General features: G+C 53.0%; 1 protein-coding gene across 1 annotated transcript; it reads right to left on the bottom strand.

Annotated features, from left to right (window-relative positions):
- Positions 1 to 380: 380 nt before the first annotated feature.
- LFNG (LFNG O-fucosylpeptide 3-beta-N-acetylglucosaminyltransferase) lies at positions 381 to 19,663 on the bottom strand. The gene is made up of 8 exons (XM_044980120.1): positions 19,073 to 19,663; positions 7,117 to 7,165; positions 5,401 to 5,500; positions 4,826 to 4,979; positions 4,390 to 4,475; positions 3,768 to 3,933; positions 3,076 to 3,161; positions 381 to 2,631 (listed from the first exon to the last, which is right to left on the bottom strand). Exons 1-8 carry the CDS (start codon positions 19,490 to 19,492, stop codon positions 2,565 to 2,567), a joined length of 1,128 nt encoding a protein of 375 aa, XP_044836055.1. The 5' UTR covers positions 19,493 to 19,663; the 3' UTR covers positions 381 to 2,564.
- Between the last annotated feature and the right edge of the window lie 1,936 nt (positions 19,664 to 21,599).

Genomic DNA, 21,599 nt, shown 5'->3' with positions numbered 1-21,599 from the left:
GAGTCGGATGTAGGTCCAGGGTGGAGAGAATGCGACGCTGGCTCAGGTTAGCTACTGCAGCCTGTGGGGCATGTTCACGGAACAGCCTTGTTGGGAGTTGGTTGTTGGTCTATCGTGTCGGAGGGGTATGGGCTGCAAAACCTTCAGCCCGAGCCATCCTTGAGGACCTTTATGCAGGAAATGGTTTGCGGTACGTCTTTGTACGGGAGTGATGCCAAATACTCAGGATGCAGTTCAAACTAGAGACAATAACCATGTGCCAGTGATCAGCAAATAAGCTGCTTTATTGAAAGCAAAGAATGATGGTTACCACAGGGTTTCCATGGTAACTATCAGGTTTAATTCCCTGAGAACACGTCATTTCTTTTCCAATCTATTTCTTTTAAACACATACTAGTTATGAAAAGCAGAGAGTGACGTTCCAGATACTGGAACACATAAATTAAGGTAAGTGAGCGTTATAAGACATTTCAATTTCATTTTCAAACAGATTTCTCAGAAGATTGTTTTTTTTTCCGATCCACAGAAAATGTATAAAAAAATTTCAACCCTAGATCATTCTCAATTAAAAAAACAGCACAGTAAAAAAAATTACTGTCGCAATAAGATATTTACAGACGCACCCATTATGGGCCATTTTCACTCAGCCTCTCATTGGAAACATACAGTTCTGCCTCTGCCCACTTATCCATGCAGAGCACAATTAGCCCTCACCCCCTGGGCGAGGAAGGTTTAGGTCAATGTTAGTGCAGGAGCAGGGGATTTGCACAGCCATGAGTGTCTGTCCACTGGAGCAGGTTATGCAGCGAACTACAGTTGTCTCCCTTCAGCTGCGGATCCTCCATTGACCAGAGGGGGCACTGTTGAGCAGCGCAAGGCGCTCCTTTTCCCAGATGCCAAGTATGGAGCTTCCACAGCACTAAGGCCCAGATCCTCACAGGGATTCAGGCTTCTGACTCCCATTGCGTTCAGCAGGCCAGCAACCATGATCCAGCATCTATCTTGAGTCTCCACCAGGCCCCTAGCTACTGGGCCAGCCCAGAAATGGTGCTTGGGAGAAAGGGGTGTTTCTTGATAGCTGCTTGCCCAACTTCTCTCCTCCCCTCGAGCTCAGTGGTGAATGGGACCAATAGCTGTGGCAGAGACTTATGCATTCAGGGGCTAATGCTGATCTCACAATACCGACGGGACTAACTCCATTGTAGCCAGTGGAATTGCACCAGTGGGGCACCCAAATTGGACCCTTAGTGGCAATCCTCCCAGAACTCTTTATTCCCCCTCTGCATGAGCATCTAATGCCCCCGGACAGACCCAGCCTGAATGTTTTCGCTCCACTGAACCTGAAGTATTCATTGGTATACACAGTGCATTCTACGTATGTTAATAATTGGCCCTGATGGACACTAGTGTTAGGGACAAAACATTTGTAGCACTTTTCCCCCTCCGCGAAGATGCTCCAGAGGCAAGGGTAAGTGGGCAGAGACTTTGCACTGAAGGGAGACGTTATGTCTCCATATAAATATAGCATAAACATGGACACAGCATGTATGCATCTCTTTGCAACCCTCCCCCACCCCCTTTATAAATGTCTTTAAATTATCCTATATAAATACTGCATAGCTTTATAGTACTGAAAATATTTCAGCGAGGCATAGGGAACTCCAGTGAACAGAGTCAACATTGATTCTCGGCTTCCACCACCAACCCCTCTCCTTGCTCCCCTTCCCCCAGCCTGTCTCCCTTCAGTGCTACAGTGAGCTGGGATTCTGAGAGTCCAGCTCGAAACACGACAAAGTACAAAATTCCTCCAGGGCATTTCCTGGACTCAGATCCAGTGTGTCCAGAGAACTGCCCCTGGAGCCAGCAAACTTCCCCTGCTCCCCCCAGCATTGGAGGGAGGCAAGAAAGGGGAGCAGAGGGGAGGTATTAACCCCCCCCCCTCCTGCCACAACTATTATCAATGAACCTTCATCTGAAACAGTATCCGGAGCCGAAGGATCAAGGGTTGGGGGAGGCAAGTGAATGGGGTGGGTAGGTAGTGGAATAAAGCAGGTTGACTTTCTGGGAAGCGGGAAGAGAAGGGAGCGAGGGTTGGGCAGAATGGGATAGAGAGAACATTTAAAAGTAAAATTCCAGGGGAAAAAGAACGCCATGGCAGTAAAGAGCTGGCCCAGGGCACACACTTATTCCACATACATTCTATGAGAATTGCAAACACTGCAAAGCAACATGGAGAGCCACGCAGGCTGGTGTCCAGGACACTTACCCTTCACAAGCCAGCCTGGCCCCTGGGCCACACGTGTAAGTGCTCAGGGCCGAGCCTTTCCCACCTACCCCCGGCCTGTCAGAGGAGGCGGCAGACAGCACCACAAAAATCTGCTCTCTCCGCCTGCAGGGGAGATGAGGGGCCGCACAGCAGCCTATAAACCACACACACTGTGCATTATCACAGCAATAAGAACCATTCGCCTCGCAGCAGGGAAATCACATGCACACATACAGGTCCCACAAGCCCTTCGGATACCAGGGAAACTTGGGACGAGGTTGACGGGGACATGCGTCTCCTAGTACACCACATTCGGGGGGCACCATGGCGTGTCTGGGTACAGCAAGCAGTGAATGGAGCGGAACCTGCAAGAGAGGGAAAAACCAGCGATCAGCACCCGAGCCAAGACCTGCTCACAACACTTACACCTCTTTCCCATAGCTGCATGCAGCAGCCGGGTGAAGGCTAGTTCTTTGAGGGTCTGTCTACACTGCAGCTCTGAAGTGGGACTGCAGCACGTGTAGACAAACCCACACTAGAGCAAAGCTAGCTTGAGTAACAATCGCAGCGAAGCTGCACCAGCATGGGTGGTGGCCATGTGAGTATGGACCCAGGGCCCTAGGCAGGCAGCTTACAGCTAGCTCAGGTACGTCTACAAGTGCTGCAGTCCCACCTCCTGATTGCCTGAGGGTCATTTCAATTGCTCTTTGCCTGTCTTTAAAGCCCAGGCTTCCTCGTTGTACGGGGGTAAAAGGAGGAACACATCTGGTTGCACACGAATGTGGGGGTCTGAGGAAGATGCAGCTCACCTGGATGGATCCTCATCAGTGGAGAAAGCTCCCTTCATGTGGATGGAATTCCTCTTGTTTTCAAACATGCCATAGCTCAGCGTCACCTGGAGAGCACAAAGGTGAAGGTGTTGCTAGGGCAAGAGACTGCTCTTGACAGAGGGGCAGCATGGCCCAGTGATTAGGGCACTAGCCGGGACCTTGGAGACCTGGGTTCCAGATCGTGCTCTGCCACAGACTTCCTGTGTGACCTCGGGCAAGTCACTGAGTCTCTCTGTGCCCTATCCGTACAATGGGGTAACGGCCTTGCCCTGCCTCACAGGCAGGGTAGGAGGGAAATACAGTAATGACTGCAAGGCACTCAGACACTGTGATACGGTCCAGTAGCGAGGTCGCTGTCTCGTTTACAGCACTAGGAGAGCTCTAGCAGAGATAACCCAGGGGTTTGGAGCCTCCTTCCTGCTGAGGTGGTGTCACTTTGGGTTCAATCCCAGGTTCTCAAGAGTAATTTCCTAAGTTCCTGGCCCATTGTGCACTGGGGTAAGAGGCCTGCTGCTCATTGCACACAGCTATCCTGGTTCTGTGCTCATGCAAGAAGGGGTGAGAACAGAAATAACCCCGCTCTCCTGTTCTACCTGTGATCATTACCAGGGCTCTAGGATCTGACTATGTGGCCTTTCCCTAAAGCGCTTCTTGGATGCGGCCAGGTTTACCTGTTTGTGAATCTCTGTCTTGGGCACCTGGTGGAGGTTCTCCAGGTGGGAGTGGAAGAGATTACTCCGGATAAGCTTCACTCCTAGCACGGACTCTATGATATACCCGATGGTGCAGTCATCTGGCAGGCGGATCTTTTCTGCTGTGCTCATGAAATGACCCCCACTGTAGGAGACAGAAGGGAGCACGTGAGTTCACCCTGCACTGAGTTAACTATCCTCAACGTTGCGCCAATGGGTCTCAACCCGGAGTTGGAGACACGCCCTACCTCCTGATGGGGCAGGGGTGGGGGAGGAATTCAGCCTCTCTGCCCTTTCAAATGACCTCAACCCTGGCTTACAGAGAGAAATGTCTTTAGGACTAGAGCAATTTAGTCTCCCTCCTAACTTCTTTGTGGGTCTCTTCTGAACACCCAGTCGGATGATGTGGACTTCAGTCCACTAGATGTTGGGATGGAATCAACAAAGTCCACAAAGAGTTGGACTTCAGGATGCAGTTGAATTTCAAGTCACCAGTGATCTCTGATCTTCTGTGTCCTCCCCCATCGTGACCTGCACAGAGGTAATCCAGGACTTCCTAGAAGTTTTATGAAACATCAGTGCCAAGTGCTGATTCCCTTACCTCGCCCATGGGCTCATCTTCAGCGCCAGCCCGCGACTAATACAGAAACCTGCTCCCCCAGTGGCAAACCAGAAATGAACAGGATGCTGCGAAAAAGACGGGAAGCAAAACAGCGAGGCTTAAGACCGGTCCTTTTCCCTGTCTCCTCGTGGACTTCTTACTAACTTAGGCAACAGAAAGAGAATTCTCCCAATTGTCTCGACTGCTCCCGGGTGGGTTAAACTGACCCAAACCTCCATCTGCACACAGGAGGCACATCCAAGCCTGGTGCTGAGGAGTGGGTTCCTGTTAAAGTCCATCTCCATTCCGAAATGATGACATTTTTCAACATATCACCAGCTCAGTAAAAGCTGGAAACCCCCCACTTTGGGCTCAGTTGGCCAATGGACTTTTGCCTCCTGTTAGCCCAAGTAAACCCACTGTCCTACTCTCTTACCATCTTGTTCTCACTGATCCGCTCTGTGGCTTGAATGGGTCGGTCCAGACTAGGTTTGCCGATGTAGATGTCCTGTGTGTGGGGGTAGCCAGACAGCAACTTCACCAGGGTCTGGACATTCACATAGTTATCATCATCCACATGGCAAAACCACCTGGAGCAACAGAAGCAACCCAGTTAGTCCGGTAATGCTCAGCACGCCCAGAGCTCCTTCCAGCAGAGTGCTTTACAACGCAACCGTAGGTAACTGTTATCCCCATTCAGCACAGGGAAAATAAGGTGCAGAGAGTCTGAGTGATTTAATCAAGGCCACGCAAGCAGAACCCGCTCCTAACCCCCTGCACCAGTCACTAGCCCGTCCTGGGGCAAGGCCTGTTCATGGAAACTGAAAGAATCAGGCAGCCACATTGTAGCTGGTCACCAGAAGGCTCTGCAGCTTGAGTCCTCCCCCGCATTCCCAGCACTTTCACCTGGCCACACATGTGGTCTCACGTGTGTACAAACTGACATGCATACGGACACATCCCACACGCACTCTCTCGCTGTCTTTCTCTGGACATTAATTTCCTTCTTACTTTCTCCCGGACTCGATGAACTTGTCGTACTCCACGGCCATCTTGCAAGACAAAGCCTGGCGGCTGTGGGCGGCGGAACAGTTGGTGTTGATGACATTGGCTGCGGTGGGAAGAGGGTGGGGGAGAGAAAAGGGACAGGACAGTCAGTCCGATGAGTCTCTCTCTCGCTCCAAAACCACAGTCAAGCTGCTTGAACGAACGAAACTGCCTGTCCACCAGCCAAGGCTGCCCAGGAAGCAGAGGTGGCAGGGAACTGCCCCCTCACTGAGTGCAGGGTTCACAGGCAGCAGCAGGGGCAGCTACTTTCCTCGCACATACAAGGGAAGGGAAGGGAAGACAGTCCTGTTATCCTCTCTGCAGCTGGCCAAGAGAGAGCGTCCTAGGAGCAAAGGGAATTGTTTCCAAGGCTGCGTGAGATAAAGTGAGCTTAAGAGTTCTTACAAAGGGGTATTGCCGAGTCACGAGAAGGAGAAGGGATCGGCCCTATCTCAGCACTACCCGAGCTAAGCACACATTTGGCCACCACATCCCTGCATTGCAGGGCTGTGCACTCAGGCCCCAGAAAGGGGGTGGGGGGAGCCTGTGAACTGGATCCTCTAGCCCCTCTGCTGAGGTCTGTTAGCCAGAATCCTGGCCTATTCATGCTGCATTTTCCCAGCACCGGCCACCTGTTATTTGCTGGGCCATCTCAAAGGGAATTGATTCAGGGCCTGAAAGGGAATCATTTACATCAGAAGAATAGGGAGGGCCTGCCCCAGACTCGAGGGGAGGGGCTGCTGAATAAACACTCACTGAGTAAGTCCCTTTCCCGCCCTCTGGTGAAAGCTACTTGGGTTCCAGTTAATCACAGTGCTCTGATGGGAAAAATCCCTAGAAAGGCACCTTGTTGCTCTCCCCTGCCTCAGAAGGGAGACACAGGATCAAACCGCTGCAGGGCAGATGGCTGCACTGAGCGCTTTACCAAGGGCAGGTGGGGGAAGGGATGGTGGCAGTGTCCTTTGTGACCTCCATTATCTCTGACAGGGGAATCTCAGCTGGGTACCACTGTAACAAGCCGCCTCGTTCTCAGAGCAGCATTCTCCTCACTCTGAGATCCTCAAGGGGGCGCCACCACCGCATTCAATTTCTGCCCCGGCCTTGAAAGCCACCTCCTGAGTCCTGGCTTGGAGCAAGACCAGGCCAAAGGGCACAAATCGGGGTACTGTGAATTAGTAAAGGGGACAGCCAATGATTTCAGTGGTGTCACACTGATGTAACAGAGGGCCAGACAGCCACAAGTGCCCAGCACCCACCAGCTCCCTTTGTGACCAGCTTTTTCAGAACAGATCTGCACCCAAATTGCTCAGCTGGCTTGAAAATCCGGCTGCCTGTTTTGCACCTAAATGCTGTTTCAAAAATCTGGTGCCAGCTGTGGGCACCTCTGAAAATTCCAGCCTAAGGGCAAAAGTTGGCCCCTTTTAACTATTTAAGAAAAGTTTTCTACCATCTAAAGCTCCCCCCATCTCACCCCCCAGATGGTTTAGTCCCCTCGTTCCTGAAATCATGGAGCGGGAGGGAGGGAAGTAACTTGGGAGGCCGAACTACTCCAGCCTCAGAGAGCAACGACACGTTCATCTTGCGCTTACTGCTGGATTCAAAGAGCCCACTGAGGTGCCTAAACTTCTACCAGGCTCGCGCCAGCCAGAAAGGAGACCAGCATGGGACTGGCGGACTCACCTGTGCGTTTCTTCAGTTCCTCATCCTCCCCATCGGTGAAGATGAAGGTCTGAAAGAGACGATAACACGTCATTAGAATTGACATGTGCCTTTCCCCTGGGGGAATTTACGTCTGCTGCATTCCATTTTCCAAAGATTTCCAGGCAGCAGGTGCTGCTGGAGGAAAAGGGCCGGCTACTGACCACGGCTATTGCCCAACTGCCCTAACTGCGGGGTCGGAAAGGGCAGAAAGTGACTTCAGCATGATCAAGGCCTGCTGGGAGGGGGTGTTGATGAAGCTTTTTGTAATGGTTCTGTCTTAGCTGCACTAGAGGCTGAACCATTCAATACCCATCAAGGGGTCAGGGGGAGTGGGTGCTTGTCACTCATTTCTTCTGAAGGCCCAAACCTTAACCCTAGATCCAAGCACCCCTGAACTTGGAGGCAATTTGAGGGCCAGCTCTGAGCTCTGTGGCTCCAGCCCGTCTCTGCTTCTCTTTAAGGAAGCTATTGGGTTAAAAATCTCAGCGTAATGAACATATTGATCACAGCCCATCACAGAGCGAGGATAACAATCAATACACTCATTGGAAGTGGGGAAGAGGGTGGGCACCAGGGCTGTGAGCTGGGATCGCTGGACTGGAGGAAATTTTGGAAAACGGAAGGATTTGAAGGATCTCACTGAAACACACACAGCAAACGCCTCCCTGACAAGAGGGAAAGGTGCGTAAGGTTTCACCCTGAAAGCAGGTGTTTCCCCTTAAAAGTAGCTGGGTGAGATGCACACCCGCTGCGGCTTCCTCTGCAGGGAGCCACGTGTCTTCATTTTAATCCCCATCTCTGCCCCCCGCCACACACCCCATAAAAAATAAACAGCACAGAAGGCCTGACAGGGAAGCAAAGGGTTAAAGCGCCCCTTGCCTCAGGGGAGAGAAAATGGAAACAGTGTCTGCACCGCCTGCTTCCCAACCTCCTCTGCGGTGGAGGTGTGTTCCCCCCTCCCCGGTTTTGAGCTGCAGTCACAGTTACTTGGGTTTTACCACGCGTGTCTGCCCACATCTCTGGAACATCATTTCAATGCCAGGGCCCAAGTGTGTAACAACATGGGCCTTCAGCACACAGCCACAGGGCAAGGGGCACAACCTAAGAACGCAGCGGAGGCAGCCGCTTGCAAAGCGGAGGCCTCAGTTTCTTTAGTTGTATTGAGTTTTCCATGATCTTGCTGTTGAGCTACAGCATATGCTGTGAATAAGCACCAGTACCAGGCAGTGGGATTGCACCAGATAGATGTGGGGTGGAGAGGAATGTGGGGCTGAGTGGAGGGACCTACAGTCACATGTAATGAGATGCAGCTGAGCTGTGGCCTCACTTAGAGAGACAACATGCTAAGGAGCCACTTTTGCTCCCATTGAAACCAGTGGGGTTCTGTCACTGACGTCAGTGCTGGCTCAGGCCCTGAGGCTCATGAGTGGAACTGTGTCTTTCCAAAGGCTTGCCCTGGTCAGCCCACCTAGCTCTGCTAAACACTGTGTGCACGGGCCACTGCATGGCTATAAGCAGGTGTGTTTGCACTGCTTGTCCATGGTGTGCGGAGGCAGCCTGCTGGCTTCATCCCACACCTGTGTCAACAGCATGCACCCACTTGGCTCTGTCCCAGCACCCTGAGCTAGAACCCCCCCCTTCTGCGGCCTCCCTGCCCGTCTCGGAGCCTTTGTTTATTGAGCTGGAGGTCAGGTGGCAGCAGCTGCTTAGCTCTGGCACGAGCCCGGCTTCGCCCAGCTTGCTGGGACCAGGATGTCAGCCTTGATCAATGCAGCTCCCTGCACCTGTCTGTGTGCTCGTGTGTGCAGAGCGGGGTGCACCTCCACCCCTGCACTCAGCCAGCTTCCCAGGTAACTGAATCGCCTTCAACTGCCGCTTGGACTGGTGCCCAACGGCAAACTCCACACACACACACCCCCATTACCTGAGCCACCTGCCTGGCCGCACTCCCTTATTTACATAGCTAATTCTCAGCATATGTTGGCTGGCTCCAGGGGACCATCTTACTGGTTTACCCTGGACTTTTTTGGGGGGGACTGGGGGGGAGGGAGGCAATGGAGGGGGAGGGAGGGGTGAGAAAGCAATCTCAATCAATCAGCGTGTAGCAAACAAAGCCACAGAGAGAGAGAAGAAACCACAACCAGCTGCCAAGCGCTGTAAAAACCAGACACGCACAAAAGCGCAAAGGAAGAAAGACAAAGAGAAACTGGAGGGGGGCAGAGGCCTGGGAACGATGAATTACAAGTGAACTGGAAATTCGTCGCCACCCATCAGTCAGTCCAGCCCCACAGTGGGATTTTTTTTGTTCCCGGAGTGGGGGACAATAGCTTGACTGCGTCTGCCTGACTTTACTCAGTCCAGGAGAGTTAAGCAGCAATGCGTTTGCTCCCCCATTAGCATACAGCTGGGCTGGTTAACTCGGGGGCGAGGGAGGGGAAGCCAAGTTGGTTTGCTCCGGTCCCCGGGGTAGGGAAGTGGCTGGGAAGAGCAGACACTGCAGGGCTCCTGAATGGAAGGGGGGGGGGGGGGCTGGGCCCTGGGCTCACTGGGGGGGGGGGTTGCAAGTGGCCTTTTTGGTCTAAGAGAACAGAGCTGACCTGAGGCGTGAAAGCCAATCTACCAACGGGGGCATGCAGCCATCGTGCAATTGCATGTGTGCCAATGCTTCCAGGAAAGGCACAAGATGGCTTGGACAGACAGCACCTGAGACCGGGGGGGGGCAAGAGTGCACATGGGCTCTGCTCCTTCCCTGAGAAAGGGGATCCCGCATGGGGGGGAACCTCACACAAAGGGCTGGGTGGTGTTACAATGCCTAAGAAGAGTTTGTTACGCAAAGCAAAATAAGGAGGCTCAACTCTCAGGCTTCACGGCATTAGCTGCTCAGTTACAGGGCCCACGGAGGAATGCCCCCCCCCCCACATGGGCTAACAGGCATGGGGCAGTCAGTTGGAGGGAGCGTCATGGAGGGCAGGGCATAGGCATCACCTAGCTGTCAGCATCAGGAGCAGGATGCTGCACTAGCGGTGGTAGGGCCCAGGCTAGGTTCAGGGCTGGGGAACGGGACGGTATGACTTGATCTTCCCTGTGGCACAACGGAGATCGCTCACCTGGCCTGGGGGGCGTGGAGGGAGAGGGCAGGCGAGAGAGAGAGAGACAGACAGACAGACACACACACCCCCACCCACCCCCGACTGGGACCTTCTCCTGACTGAGGGAGTCTATAAAGCCGCCCCAAGGAGGGGCGAGGCCTGTGGCTGTGACTGCATTCTGAGATGAGTTGGTTTGGTCTCAGTCACGGTGACTGCCAATGGTGGGCATCCTCCCCCTCCGCCCACTATCCATTTAATCACTCTCTTTGGAATGTGTCAAAGGGGGCCAGCAGCCGGGGGCGGGAGACCAGATCCCTTGCAGGATGCCCACGGGGGATTTAATGCAGAGGAAAATGTTTGCTTGATTAGATCAGGAACGATGTCTCCGGCAACTGTGTCTTTGCCTGCTCTAAAAATAACCCCCCAACTAATTCTCCAGCTCAGCTGCTATAAATAGACTGAAGTGGACATTTGTTTATTATTAGCCAGCATTGAAAGTTGTTATTCCGATGATGCCGCCCCTCCCACACACAGGAGACAATAACTATCTCCCGGCCTCTCAGAGGAGCACTCTGCCACTACTCCTCGCAGGCAGGGAACTGCGTGACCCCTTGGACGGAAACTCAGCCTGCCCGCCTGTCTCCCTGCTGCCTGGGCAGGAAGGGTAGAGCCTGCACCCAGCCCTACGTGATACCTCGGAGGGACTATCTCGCCTTTGCAGGTTCACCGCCTCCCACCCTCTTCCTGCATCTCCGCAAAGCAGGAACCCAGCCAGAAGGTTCAATTAAAACCAAAACAATGACAGCCTCTCTCTCTCTCTTTTTTTAATTAGCTTGTCTACATTTCTTGTAGATGAGATCTCCCGTTTCTGTGACCTCCCCCCCTCACGGGCAGGTTTCCAGGATCCGCTATAGGACACAGGGCTCTATAGGCAGGTCAGCTGGGAGGAAAGATGTCTGGGGAGAATGGAAGGGAGGAAATAGACCAGAAGAGAGGAAAAGTGGAAAAGAAAGGCAGATGGGGATGTGTTTGTTCCCTGCCAGGATTACAACAAAGCCTGGGGATTCGCTGCCTCTCAGCCACACAGTTCATCCTCCTTGGGCCTGGCGAGGCCCCTCTCTAAGGCAGTTACGGTCTCAGATCTGCTATGTGGTTAGACAGTCAATGGATGCAGTGCCCCATCCTTAACACTCCCCTTCGATTTAGATCAGGGGTTCTCAGACTTTTGTACTGGTGACTCCTTTCACACAGCAAGCCCCTGAGTGCGACCCCCCCTTATACATTAAAAACACTTTATACATTTAACACCGTCATAAATGCTGGAGGAAAAGCAGAGTTTGGGGTGGAGGCTGACAACTTGTGACCCCCCCATATAATAACCTCGTGACCCACTGAGGGGTCTCAACTCCCAGTTTGAGAACCCCTGATTTAGATCCTCTGCTCCTTGTGGCTGCTGGAAGGCTGCTTCATTGGAAGGAGACTGGGGCAGGGAGGGTGGAGGCTGGGCATAGGTAGAACCGGGCCCACTACACTCAACTGCTAACTTACATTAAAAGCTTTTCTATTCTCTCTCTGCACAATACCCAAATCTCCAGCTGTGATGCTCAGGTCACCCTCACAGGAACGGAGCCAGGGCATATGCACAGCTGAAGCTCTTGCTAAACCACAACAACAGAACCTTGCACATTCCCACTGATGACTTGAGACTCAACGTGTATTTTGAAGCTGCTAGGAGAGGGATACAATGAAAAGCCAGGACAGAGCCTCCCAACATGGTCTTCGTTCGTTGGGAAGCCTCATTTAACACTTGAAGAGCCTTCGTGGGGATCCCAGCAAATGCACAGCAGCAGTGTATTGTGTAAAAGCCAGTGTCCCAGCCAGTGGGAGCTCACTACAGCGTCTGCAAGGAAACCTTTAGTGATAGGTGGGGAGATAGTTGATTTTTAGTGTAAACTGGAAGGTGCGAGGATTAGCCTGTGCACATGTACACACACAGTGCATCTATCAGCTCTGAGCCTGATTCCCCTCTCCCCCCACGGTAACTCCCCTGACTTCAGTGCAAGATGCTGGACCTGAGCAAAGTTACTCCTGATTGACAGTTGTACAAATGGGAGGTGAATCAGGCTCTGTAGGCCTCCACTCAGTCGTGAGCTGCACCTCCCTAGATCTGGGATTCAGTTCCATAAATGTCTGGAGGACCAAAGCACGGGCCAGGCTGCTGTTAGCGGGCAGAGGTGCTCTGGGCTCTGTGAACGCTCTCCCTTCCCCTCTCCTTCAGAGTCTCTCGCTTGGCATTGGTTAGAGCTACTTCTGCTTTAGGAGTGCAAGGAGTTACATCGCTCTTTTCTCCCCCATGCTTACGTCCCCTTGTCTCCGCTTGCTCAGTGGCTGCATTGTCTGGCCAGGGACCCTGACTCGGGACACACAGGAAGCCTCATTGTTCTAAAAGCTGCAATTTAAAGAAACACAGGATGCCAAATCCTTCTCCAACAATAGCGGCCACCGAAGAATAAGGCCAGGACAATGCACTTTACCCTGCCAGGTTCCTTAAACTGCGGCATAATGGGGCTTGGAGAGAGACATCAAGCCACTGGTGTGCGCTTCCCCCCCCATTCTGTACCACAGGGATTTGCTAGAGGAACTCAGCTCCCAGCACAGGGTGCTCTCCTATCTGTTCTGCTGCTGCACAGCATGTCCTGCCCAGCCTGGCCCAGCTCCCTGCATGGGGGAAGGAGAGACCTGCCAGTCCAGACTGTCACATGGGGGAAAAGGTTTTTCCTCCATTTCTCTTTTCTTAGTGACTCACTTCCCCTTATTTGCAGTGAAATCCTAGCTCAGCCCTTGCAGTTGCTCACAGCTCCCCGGCTGATCTTACTTGGTGACGAACAACAGTGTGGATGGCAGGATCCAGCCATAAGGCTCCTATTCCATCCACCTAGCAACCAGGGAAAATTGGTCCAATTGCCTTTGTCCAAGAGCGAGTCAGTTTTGTGGCATCTTAAAAACGGACCAGAAATACCTTCAGGGATGACACTCTCAGGAGACAAACGGCTGTGTCTTACTGCTGACCCTCTCCTCACCCACTCCTGCCTCAACTGAATTGAAAACAGGAACCAACAGGATGCATGTTGCACAAAGGACCTTATGACCATCCATTGCATAAGTCTCATCCCTCCCTTTCCCGGTACTGGTGTCATTTCCCCTCCATCATGCGTGACCTGATCTGGTAAGGGGGCCGCGCCCCTTCAGCTCCCATTGAACCCAAGGAGAGCTCAGGTGCATACAGCTTCTGGGGCCTAGGCTGGGGTCCTTGGAGCAGGGGCTTGCCAGTGTTGTGTCTAAAGCACCATGCTCTCCTGCAAGAAAGAATGCAATGACTTTAACCTGGAGGACAGTGCCTAAAAGTAGACAGCCCTCCCTGGCCCTAGGATGTTTTTTGGGGGGGGAGACACCTGTGCGCATTGGTCGATCTGTCAGGTGGCAACTGTGTCATTTTGAAATTGGCACTGGGAGGATCGCAGCAGGTTTGGCTGGATGGTTCCAGTTCATTGCTGTACCCTCCAGATGGAAAAGTCACTACTCAGGGGAGGAAGGAGGAGAGAATTAGCAGCTGGAACAGGTTCCTGCCTGGCTTTTGTCCCCTTGCAGCACATGTTTACTGCAAACAAACCCAGCTCAAGCCCTGATGGGCCAAACAGCAAGTACAAAGCTAAAAAAAAAAAAAAAAGGCAGCTGGGGAGAAAGTCACCAGCTCATTTCAATGATTAGTTTGATGGCCCTGGCCTCTTTCTTGTCTTAGCTGTCTGAGCTGTGACTTTCCCCTGCTGCGGGGGCTGGGGGTGGCACAGAGACCCCTAATCTCAGAACATGATCTTTTTAACCAACAGGAGCACGTGAATCCTGAGGTTACAAGGCAACCCCAAACAGGAGCAGCGCGCGCTCTCGCCCCTTCGCTTTTCAGTAACTTCTCTGTAATTTAAAACGCTATTATTTTTAATAATCCCCCTTTGAACAATGAGCTCCTTGTGCAATGAGAGACCCACCCCTCTCTCCCCCTACTTCACGCTCTACACGTGTCTTTCGCAGACTTATATTTCAAGTGCTTTTATTGAAGTCTGAGTAGAAATACCTCATTGCTTGGGGCATGCAATTAACAGCATTACACGCCCCCAGATCATCGGGTGTCCAAGGATAACCCTGCCCTCCATTTAAAACAAATACCGTCTCCCATAGAATACATCCCTGCCTGGGAGATCTGCCTTCATACAGGCCTGAGCCTGAGAAGGAATGAGCATCTACAGCTCCTGTAGATGTCAGCTGGTGTTGCAGGGGGCTTAGCACCTCCCCGATTCAGGCCCCATATGTGTTTGTCTTTAACCTGCCCAGGTTTGAAGGGAGAGGAGCTTTGCACTTAACCCAGGGAGCTGTCACTCCCCTCTGGACGGGAACTGCAGTGGAGTGGCCAGAACTGGCTTGGCATGGCTCCCCGACAGCCAAGTTCCACCTGCTGGGTTGGACAGAGCCCACACCTGTGTTTGGAGTGTAAACAGGACACAGAGCTATACTTGCTGTGTACACATGAATGCATAAGGCCCATTGGGAGCATGTCAGCACACAGCACACCCCAGCAGGCCGTTACCCCCGAGGACAGGGATTCTAGCCAAGGTGCTAGGAAAATTTGGGAACTGCTTGTGCTCTCTGGAGGTAAACACATTCCTCTTAAGTAAACTAGCTGGAATAGGTATCAGGACCTGCAATTATCTGCCAGACTTCTGGAAATGAGAATATCCTTGCAACAGAGTTAATCACGTTGCTCTTCCATGCATCTCCCGGGAGCAAGCCCACCAAGCTGCTCGGAGAACATTCACTCCGGGCCCTGTACCAGGAGCATGGTCCTTGTGCAGTCCTGTCACTGCAACTCCTCAGCCTCAGCAGGAATTCGGGGGGTGGGAGGGCTGGATGAACTTGCATTTATGATTTTGTTCACAATGTTCGGGCTTTTTTTTAAGTGCAAACACTCCCCAGACCACTCTGTTGCATGCAAAGTATTGAAGTGCTGAGTCAGCCACAGCTGCAAACTCTCTTCAAAAGATGCTGGCGAGGAGGAACAACCTCTCTCCAAAAAACAGCCTGTCTGGGCTAGCTCATTTGGAGCAGGGGACTAGGCGCAGGATTGGGGGGCAGGGGTGAAGCCCAGGCCTATCCACTCTGCTCAGATAAAAGGAGGGGGGGTCCCTACCACATGATATCATTGCAATATCTTGGATCAGACAGAACACAGGAAACCGAGGCTATTGTATGTTGAACAAAGAGTACCCATGAAGACAACACAATAGCAGTTCCCCCTTCCTATCATCTCTCCAAACTGGAACCACCTGGCAGATTTAACCCCTTCTCCTCTATTTTACTTAACTCTTTAGCCATTCATTTAAAAACAAACATGGCCCTGAGTGCAATTACAAAGAGGAAGGTTCCGATTTTGATTCAGAAGGGGAAAGGGGGATGGACGGACAGACCGGGAGGGTTGTTCTCTGCTTTGGCAGAACTAGACGTGTTTATTAGCCAAAGGGGATTCTGGGCGAGTCCCTAAGAATTTCCACTCCTGCCCTGCAGCCAGGGTGCAGAGTAGCATGAACGCTGGGAGGCTGTTGGCAAAACAAAAAAGAGCTGGTCCAGGACCCAGAGAAGGGAGGCCTGACTCAGACTTTTAGCACAGGCAACTCCTCAGCCGAAAACCCCCCTTAACTAATCCAGAGCATTGTTCATATGAAGCACTGAGCTTCAGCCAGCTCTCTCGCAAAGGAGAAGCTTCCAGCAAAAGCGCAGAGCTTACCCGAGGGCAGGAACTTACCACTATACCACCCACACCTCTAGCCTCCCCCCCGCACACTACACTCTAAGGTGCACAGATAGACCATAAGCGAAAGCAAAAGAGGAACTAACAGTTCGGGAAGCCAGGGGCCCCCGAAGTTGCTGTTGCAGAGCTTCTTGGTAGGGGAGGGTCTCAGAGAGGAAACTGTGCAGGGGCAACAAAAGCCGTCAGGCCCGTTGAGATGGAGGGTCAGTTTCCTGGTTACCGCAGCCAGGCCAGTGTGGAAAGACTGGGACACATTCCCCCCACCCCCTTGCCAGCTCGCTGTCCTTCCGCCTGCAGGAGTTTTCAGTAACTTCAACTCTCTCTCCAAGGCTTCTCCCTCAAGTGCTGTACAAGAGCATCACTCAGCAGCTTGTCAGTTGGGCACCTCTCTGAGCTGCAGCCCCCCTGGCTTCCTGGCCCTCATCTCTAGGCAACCTGACCTGGACACCGCAAGCTCCAGCTCCCCGGTTCCCATGGAAAGCACCACACAAGAGGCTGTGAAGCCTTTTCTCTGCGCTTGGGAGAAAAGAGGCTTTGTTAGCTTGCCCAGGGGGACAGCGTGAGAGCTGAGACTCAGGACTCTGGGAATCCAAACGGACAAACGAAACAAAACAAAACCCCAGAAGAAAGCCAGAGCCCATGAGAAAAAGAGAACAGCCATTCCCAGGATCGTCCGTAGGTGCTCAGGGCATTTCTCCACCTCCAGCCCACCCCTCTTCTCAGAGGCTGCCGAACATAAAAGAGCAGCTAAGAGTTTCCACTAACTAACCATGGCAGGGAGAAAGAAGCAGAACCACTGCCAGGCCTTTGAGATCTCCTGAGTAAAGGAGCAGGTCCACTCCCATAGAAGCCAGTGGCATTCACAGAGACCTTACAGCTTGTCAGCAGCAATGTGTGACTGAAGTGTCCAATGGAAGTGATGCCGTAAGTCAGCTGCAAATTATTCCTGAGTGAGAAACATGAGTCCACCTCACCGCATGGCAGGCCCAGAGAGAGCCCGTAAGGAAATGGGTGACGATGGAAGGGGATGAATTGGGGAGAGAAAATGGGAAAGTCTCATTCTGTTAAGAACAGGCATAATCTGCTTGGGAAGCTGTTTGATGATCAAAATAATTCCAGAGTAAGGAGAGCAAATGGCAAAAGCAAGTTTCCTAAGGAAACAAGTGGATTTACTTTTTTTTTTTTAAGTACTAGAATAATGGACAAGACACTGGTGGAGAGTGTGAGACGATTGCTCACGAATACAGGGGGCTTGGGGGGAGAGGGAGAACAGATCAGGCTGGTGATGAATTCTCTCAGCCAAAGAGCGTACTGGTGGCCAGACACAATGACTAATAATGGTCTCTTCTGGCCTTAAACTCTACAAAACCCCACAGTATTTCTGGTTACCAAAATTTCCACCCAAGCTGACTGTATTCCATAGCTCTCTCAGCCCCAGAACCCGGAGTCAGCTGATCTCTCCCTCTGTCTGTGCATTTTGAGCACACCCACCACTGCAGTATCTGGGTACCAGAAATCTACCCAGTGCCCTGCAAATGATGTCGTAATTCAGACTTGGCCTCACACTGAAGTATCTAAGTACATGCCTGGCTTCTGAGAGGATACCACAAGAGGAAAGACATCTCCTTAGGCATCAGAGCCAAGGTGCTACAGTCTACAGATGCTGGGTTCTATTTCTGGCTCTGCTGTTGCAACTTGGTGTGTTACTTTCCCTATCTGCAAGACTGGGATAATGTTAGTCACCGTGGTAAAGTGCTTTGAGATCCACTGGTAAAAAGTGCTACATGGCTTTATTATTACTGCTTAGGCTCCATATCAAGGTATGGGCCAGACGGTGCCCTCTGAAACAGAAATGCTACTTCCCCGCCATGCATACTGCTAAGACAGCCTTGTGTACAGGCTTTTAGTGAAGGTGACACGTCTCTGAAAATGCAGCTTAATTCCTTCTTTAAATAGTGAGCTGACAGCCTAGACATGGATACTCCAGGCGAAGGAAAGGGGTTTGATGTTTGCGGGGTCCCCCTCAGCAGTCTCTAAACAACCCTGAGAACTCTCAGTCCCCTCCCCTTTTCTTTATGCTAAAGAGCTCTGGACTTCAGCCCCTGTTTTACATCTGACAAATCCAGGCCAGTGACACAAATTGCATTTCATGCTCCTCATCCCCAGTCTCCTGGGGGTGGCAGGCAGAGGCAGCGAGAGAGGGGGAGGAATAAACAGGCACCTGAGCACTGAATACAGGGTCTCATTAAAGATCCCTGCTGCTGAGAGAACAGAGCGGCTACGCTTCAGAGGCACTTTAACCAAAAGGCTCTGGAGTGTGTAGAGCCCAGGCCCAAGATAGGACCCTGTTTCAGAGCAGATTGTGCCTATCAGCTGTGCAGGGACACTGAGTCCATCAGGATGCACCTGAATCCTCCAGCTGGGGGAAGCAGAGGGCCCCTGCTGAAAAGAGGTGAAACTTTTTTTTTTTTTTTAATACCTATCTCATAGAACTGGAAGGGACCCTGAAAGGGCATCAAGTCCAGCCCTCTACTTTCACTACCAGGACCAAGTACTGATTTTTGCCCCAGATCCCTAAGTGGCCCCCTCAAGGATTGAACTCACAACGCTGGGTTTAGCAGGCCAATGCTCAAACCACTGAGCTCTCTCTCTCCCCCCTCTGCTTCACGTTAACTCCCTGGCAGCCCGGGCATGGGGAGAGAGAGATGATTCTCCCAGAGGTCCCCCCCCCCGCAGGTTTGTCAGTAGAGCTCAATAGCAATGGAGGAACAGGGGGAGGGGTCATTGCTGGAATGTGCCTCAATTTCCCTTCCCGGGGCCAAGGGCGGGAGGCTCTGGCTGGAGGCGCTTGGGCGTGCAGGCACTAGCCGGATCACTCGGGCCTGGCACGGCTCCCTGCGGCCCCCAGGCCGGGGAGCTCACCTGCCGAAGGCTGGAGAACAAGCCCCGGCTGCAGGCAGGCTGCAAATCCCCGCGCCCCGCCACTCACCAGGTCTCTGTTCCGGGAGATCCAGGTGTCCAGCAGCAGCTCCAGCCGGGCCTTGTGGAACTTCTTGGTGGTCTTCACCGCGATGAAGACATCCTGGGCGGTGATGTCCTCCAGGGCCGGCCTCGGGGTCCCCTCCCGGCGCGGGGCCAGGCTGCCGGCGCCCTGCGCCTCCCGCCTGCCCCGGCTCAGCTTGCTGAAGTAATCGGTGAAGCTCGTCACCTCTCGGGGGGCCAAGCCGGGCTCGCCCTCCTGCGGCTGCGGCTCGCCCGGGCTCGCCAAGCTCTGCAGAGCTCGCCTGCCCCCTTCTCCTCCCAGGGCCCCCACCTGCCGCTTCTGCTGATCCGCCATCAGGACCAAGAGGCAGGTGACCATGCACCCGACCAGGAACAAGAGCAGTTTCCTTCCGCAGCTCTTCAGCATCTTCCCAACCCCCTTTACTCGGCCCAAGGCAACGCTGGCTGCGCGCGGCGGGACTGAAGCGGCTCTGCCGGTGCAGCTCGGCTGCCCCGCTAAGTCCCGGCAGGTGTCCGTGCCCGGCGCTGTGGCCCCGCTCTCTCCGCAGCGACTGCCCCAGTCCGCCCGCTGCTCCGCGGCAGCAGCAATTTAAAAACTCCTCTCCCCACGCCCCCCGCCCAAACTCCCAGGCCAGGCTGCCTCGGAGGGGCGGGGCTCGCCCAGGCCCCGCCCCTAAAGGGGCGGGCTCAGAACGTAGCCGGTGTCCTTTGGGCAGGGCTCGGCTCGTTCTGCTTTGGCGGCGAGTCGCCCACGTGGGCGCGCTGCCGGGGGCTGGGAGCAGGCGCCGCCGCGGTACTAGCCCGGCCATTGCCAAGTTCTCCCTTCTGCATCGGGCCGGTTGGGCGGCTGGGCCGTGACAGCCGCTCTTGAGACAAAGCAGGAGCTGCGCTCAGTGGGTGTTTACAGACCAGCGCCGAGGTTGTTGCAGGAGCGTTTTCTCTCCTGGCAATGCCATTTTAAGGCAGAGTGTTTCATGGGCATGGTCCAGAAACTCCGGTCCTATGCACAGTGCTGGTACATACGTGTCACCTAATGCAAGGAGTGTTTACACCCCCAAGAAGTGCGCCAGAGAATAAGCATAATGATAATAGTATTATTATTAATAAATTACTTTCAATTGTAGCCTCAAGAGATGCAAACATTTACCCTAAATCGCCATGTCATCCTCTTGCTGTAATCCTTATCCTTCCCCACCCCATCCCTTCCCTGCTTCTCACATCATTAACACTAGCTCCTGATCCCACCCTCAGATCTACTCAGGGCCGGTGCAAGGATGTTTAGCACCCTAGGCGAAACTTCCACCTTGCGCCCCCCACGGCAGCTACCCCCCTCCACCCTGAGGCGCCCCAGCTCACCCCTGCTCTGCGCACAAGCACCCCGAGCACGCCGTCGCTGCTTCACTTCTCCCGCCTCCCAGGCTTGCAGCACCTAAGCTGATTGGCGCCGCAAGCCTGGGAGGCGGGACAAGTGAAGCAGCCACATCGTGCTCGGGGAGGAGGCCGGGCAGGCGTGAGCTGGGGCGGGGAGTTCCCCTGCGTGCCACCCCCCCCTTACTTGCTGCAGGCGGCTCTCCCCTACCCCAGCTCCCTCTGCCTAAATGCCGGCGGCGACTGGGGTGGCCGAAGATCCGGCCGCCGCGGTCGCTGCCGAAGAAAATGGCGCCCCCCAAATCCCAGCGCCCTAGGCGACTGCCTAGGTCGCCTAAATGGTTGCACCGGCCCTGGATCTACTCTCACAGACCCCTCTTCCCCCATCCCCGACCTGGGTAGAGCAGAGCCCACCTTTCTGCACTCGCAGATCCGATTGCAGGATCAGGGCTTTAGAGTGTAAACTCCTTGGGGTGTAGACTATGTCTTTCTCTTTGTTCTGTAACGTTCGTAGCACTCTTCTTGGTGTTGAAATAATAGTAATAGCAATGAGCATGTGCCAAATCCCCAGATTTGAGCACCCCTGAATGTTGGAGGTTTTAAAAATGTAAACTTGGAGCCAGATCTAAATTTTGCAAATGGATTCTCTCTTTAAATGGACTAAAACAAACTCCTGATCTGAATACCTTTGAAATATAGAGCTTTCGAAGTCCAGATTCAAATGTTGCTGCTGGAGCTCATCTCTAATGGTTATACATTTGCAGTGGAAAAGTGTGAAAATCAGTCCTAGAGCCAGCTGTATTGCCCAATCGACTTAGCTTTGTCAACTGAGCTCAGGAATTATGTAATATTATCATAGGGGGCATTTCTCAAAGTTTCTAGACATATTATTCCGTTGAGGCATCTCAGGGAAGGCCGTGAAGAAATCGCCTTCTCTACTTTGCATGTGGTACACCAATGCAGTCTTTACCAAACTGTCTGTCTGAGCAATCCCCTTGCCACCCACTTTCAGCTGTCTCTAGCCTCCAGTGATTCTTTCCCCCTTGCCTCTATACTTGCTGTTATTTCACAAAGGTACCTTCATCCTCATGATCTCTGTGGTGACATTGAATAGTGTCTGTACAGCCCTATTCAGTCCCTCCGTA

Source organism: Mauremys mutica, chromosome 11, assembly GCF_020497125.1.
Source record: "Mauremys mutica isolate MM-2020 ecotype Southern chromosome 11, ASM2049712v1, whole genome shotgun sequence".
Classification (NCBI taxonomy): Eukaryota; Metazoa; Chordata; order Testudines; family Geoemydidae; genus Mauremys; species Mauremys mutica.
Note: the sequence above shows the minus strand (reverse complement) of the source record. Positions and strands in the feature narration are given on the sequence as shown.

Coding starts and splice junctions, on each gene's coding strand:
- LFNG (XM_044980120.1), bottom strand. CDS start 19,492: ATGCTGAAGAGCTGCGGAAGGAAACTGCTCTTGTTCCTGGTCGGGTGC. Junction 7,166..19,072: donor TCTCCCGGAACAGAGACCTG/GTGAGTGGCGGG, acceptor CGTCTCTTTCAG/ACCTTCATCTTCACCGATGG. Junction 2,632..3,075: donor ACTGATGAGGATCCATCCAG/GTGAGCTGCATC, acceptor CCTCTCTTGCAG/GTTCCGCTCCATTCACTGCT.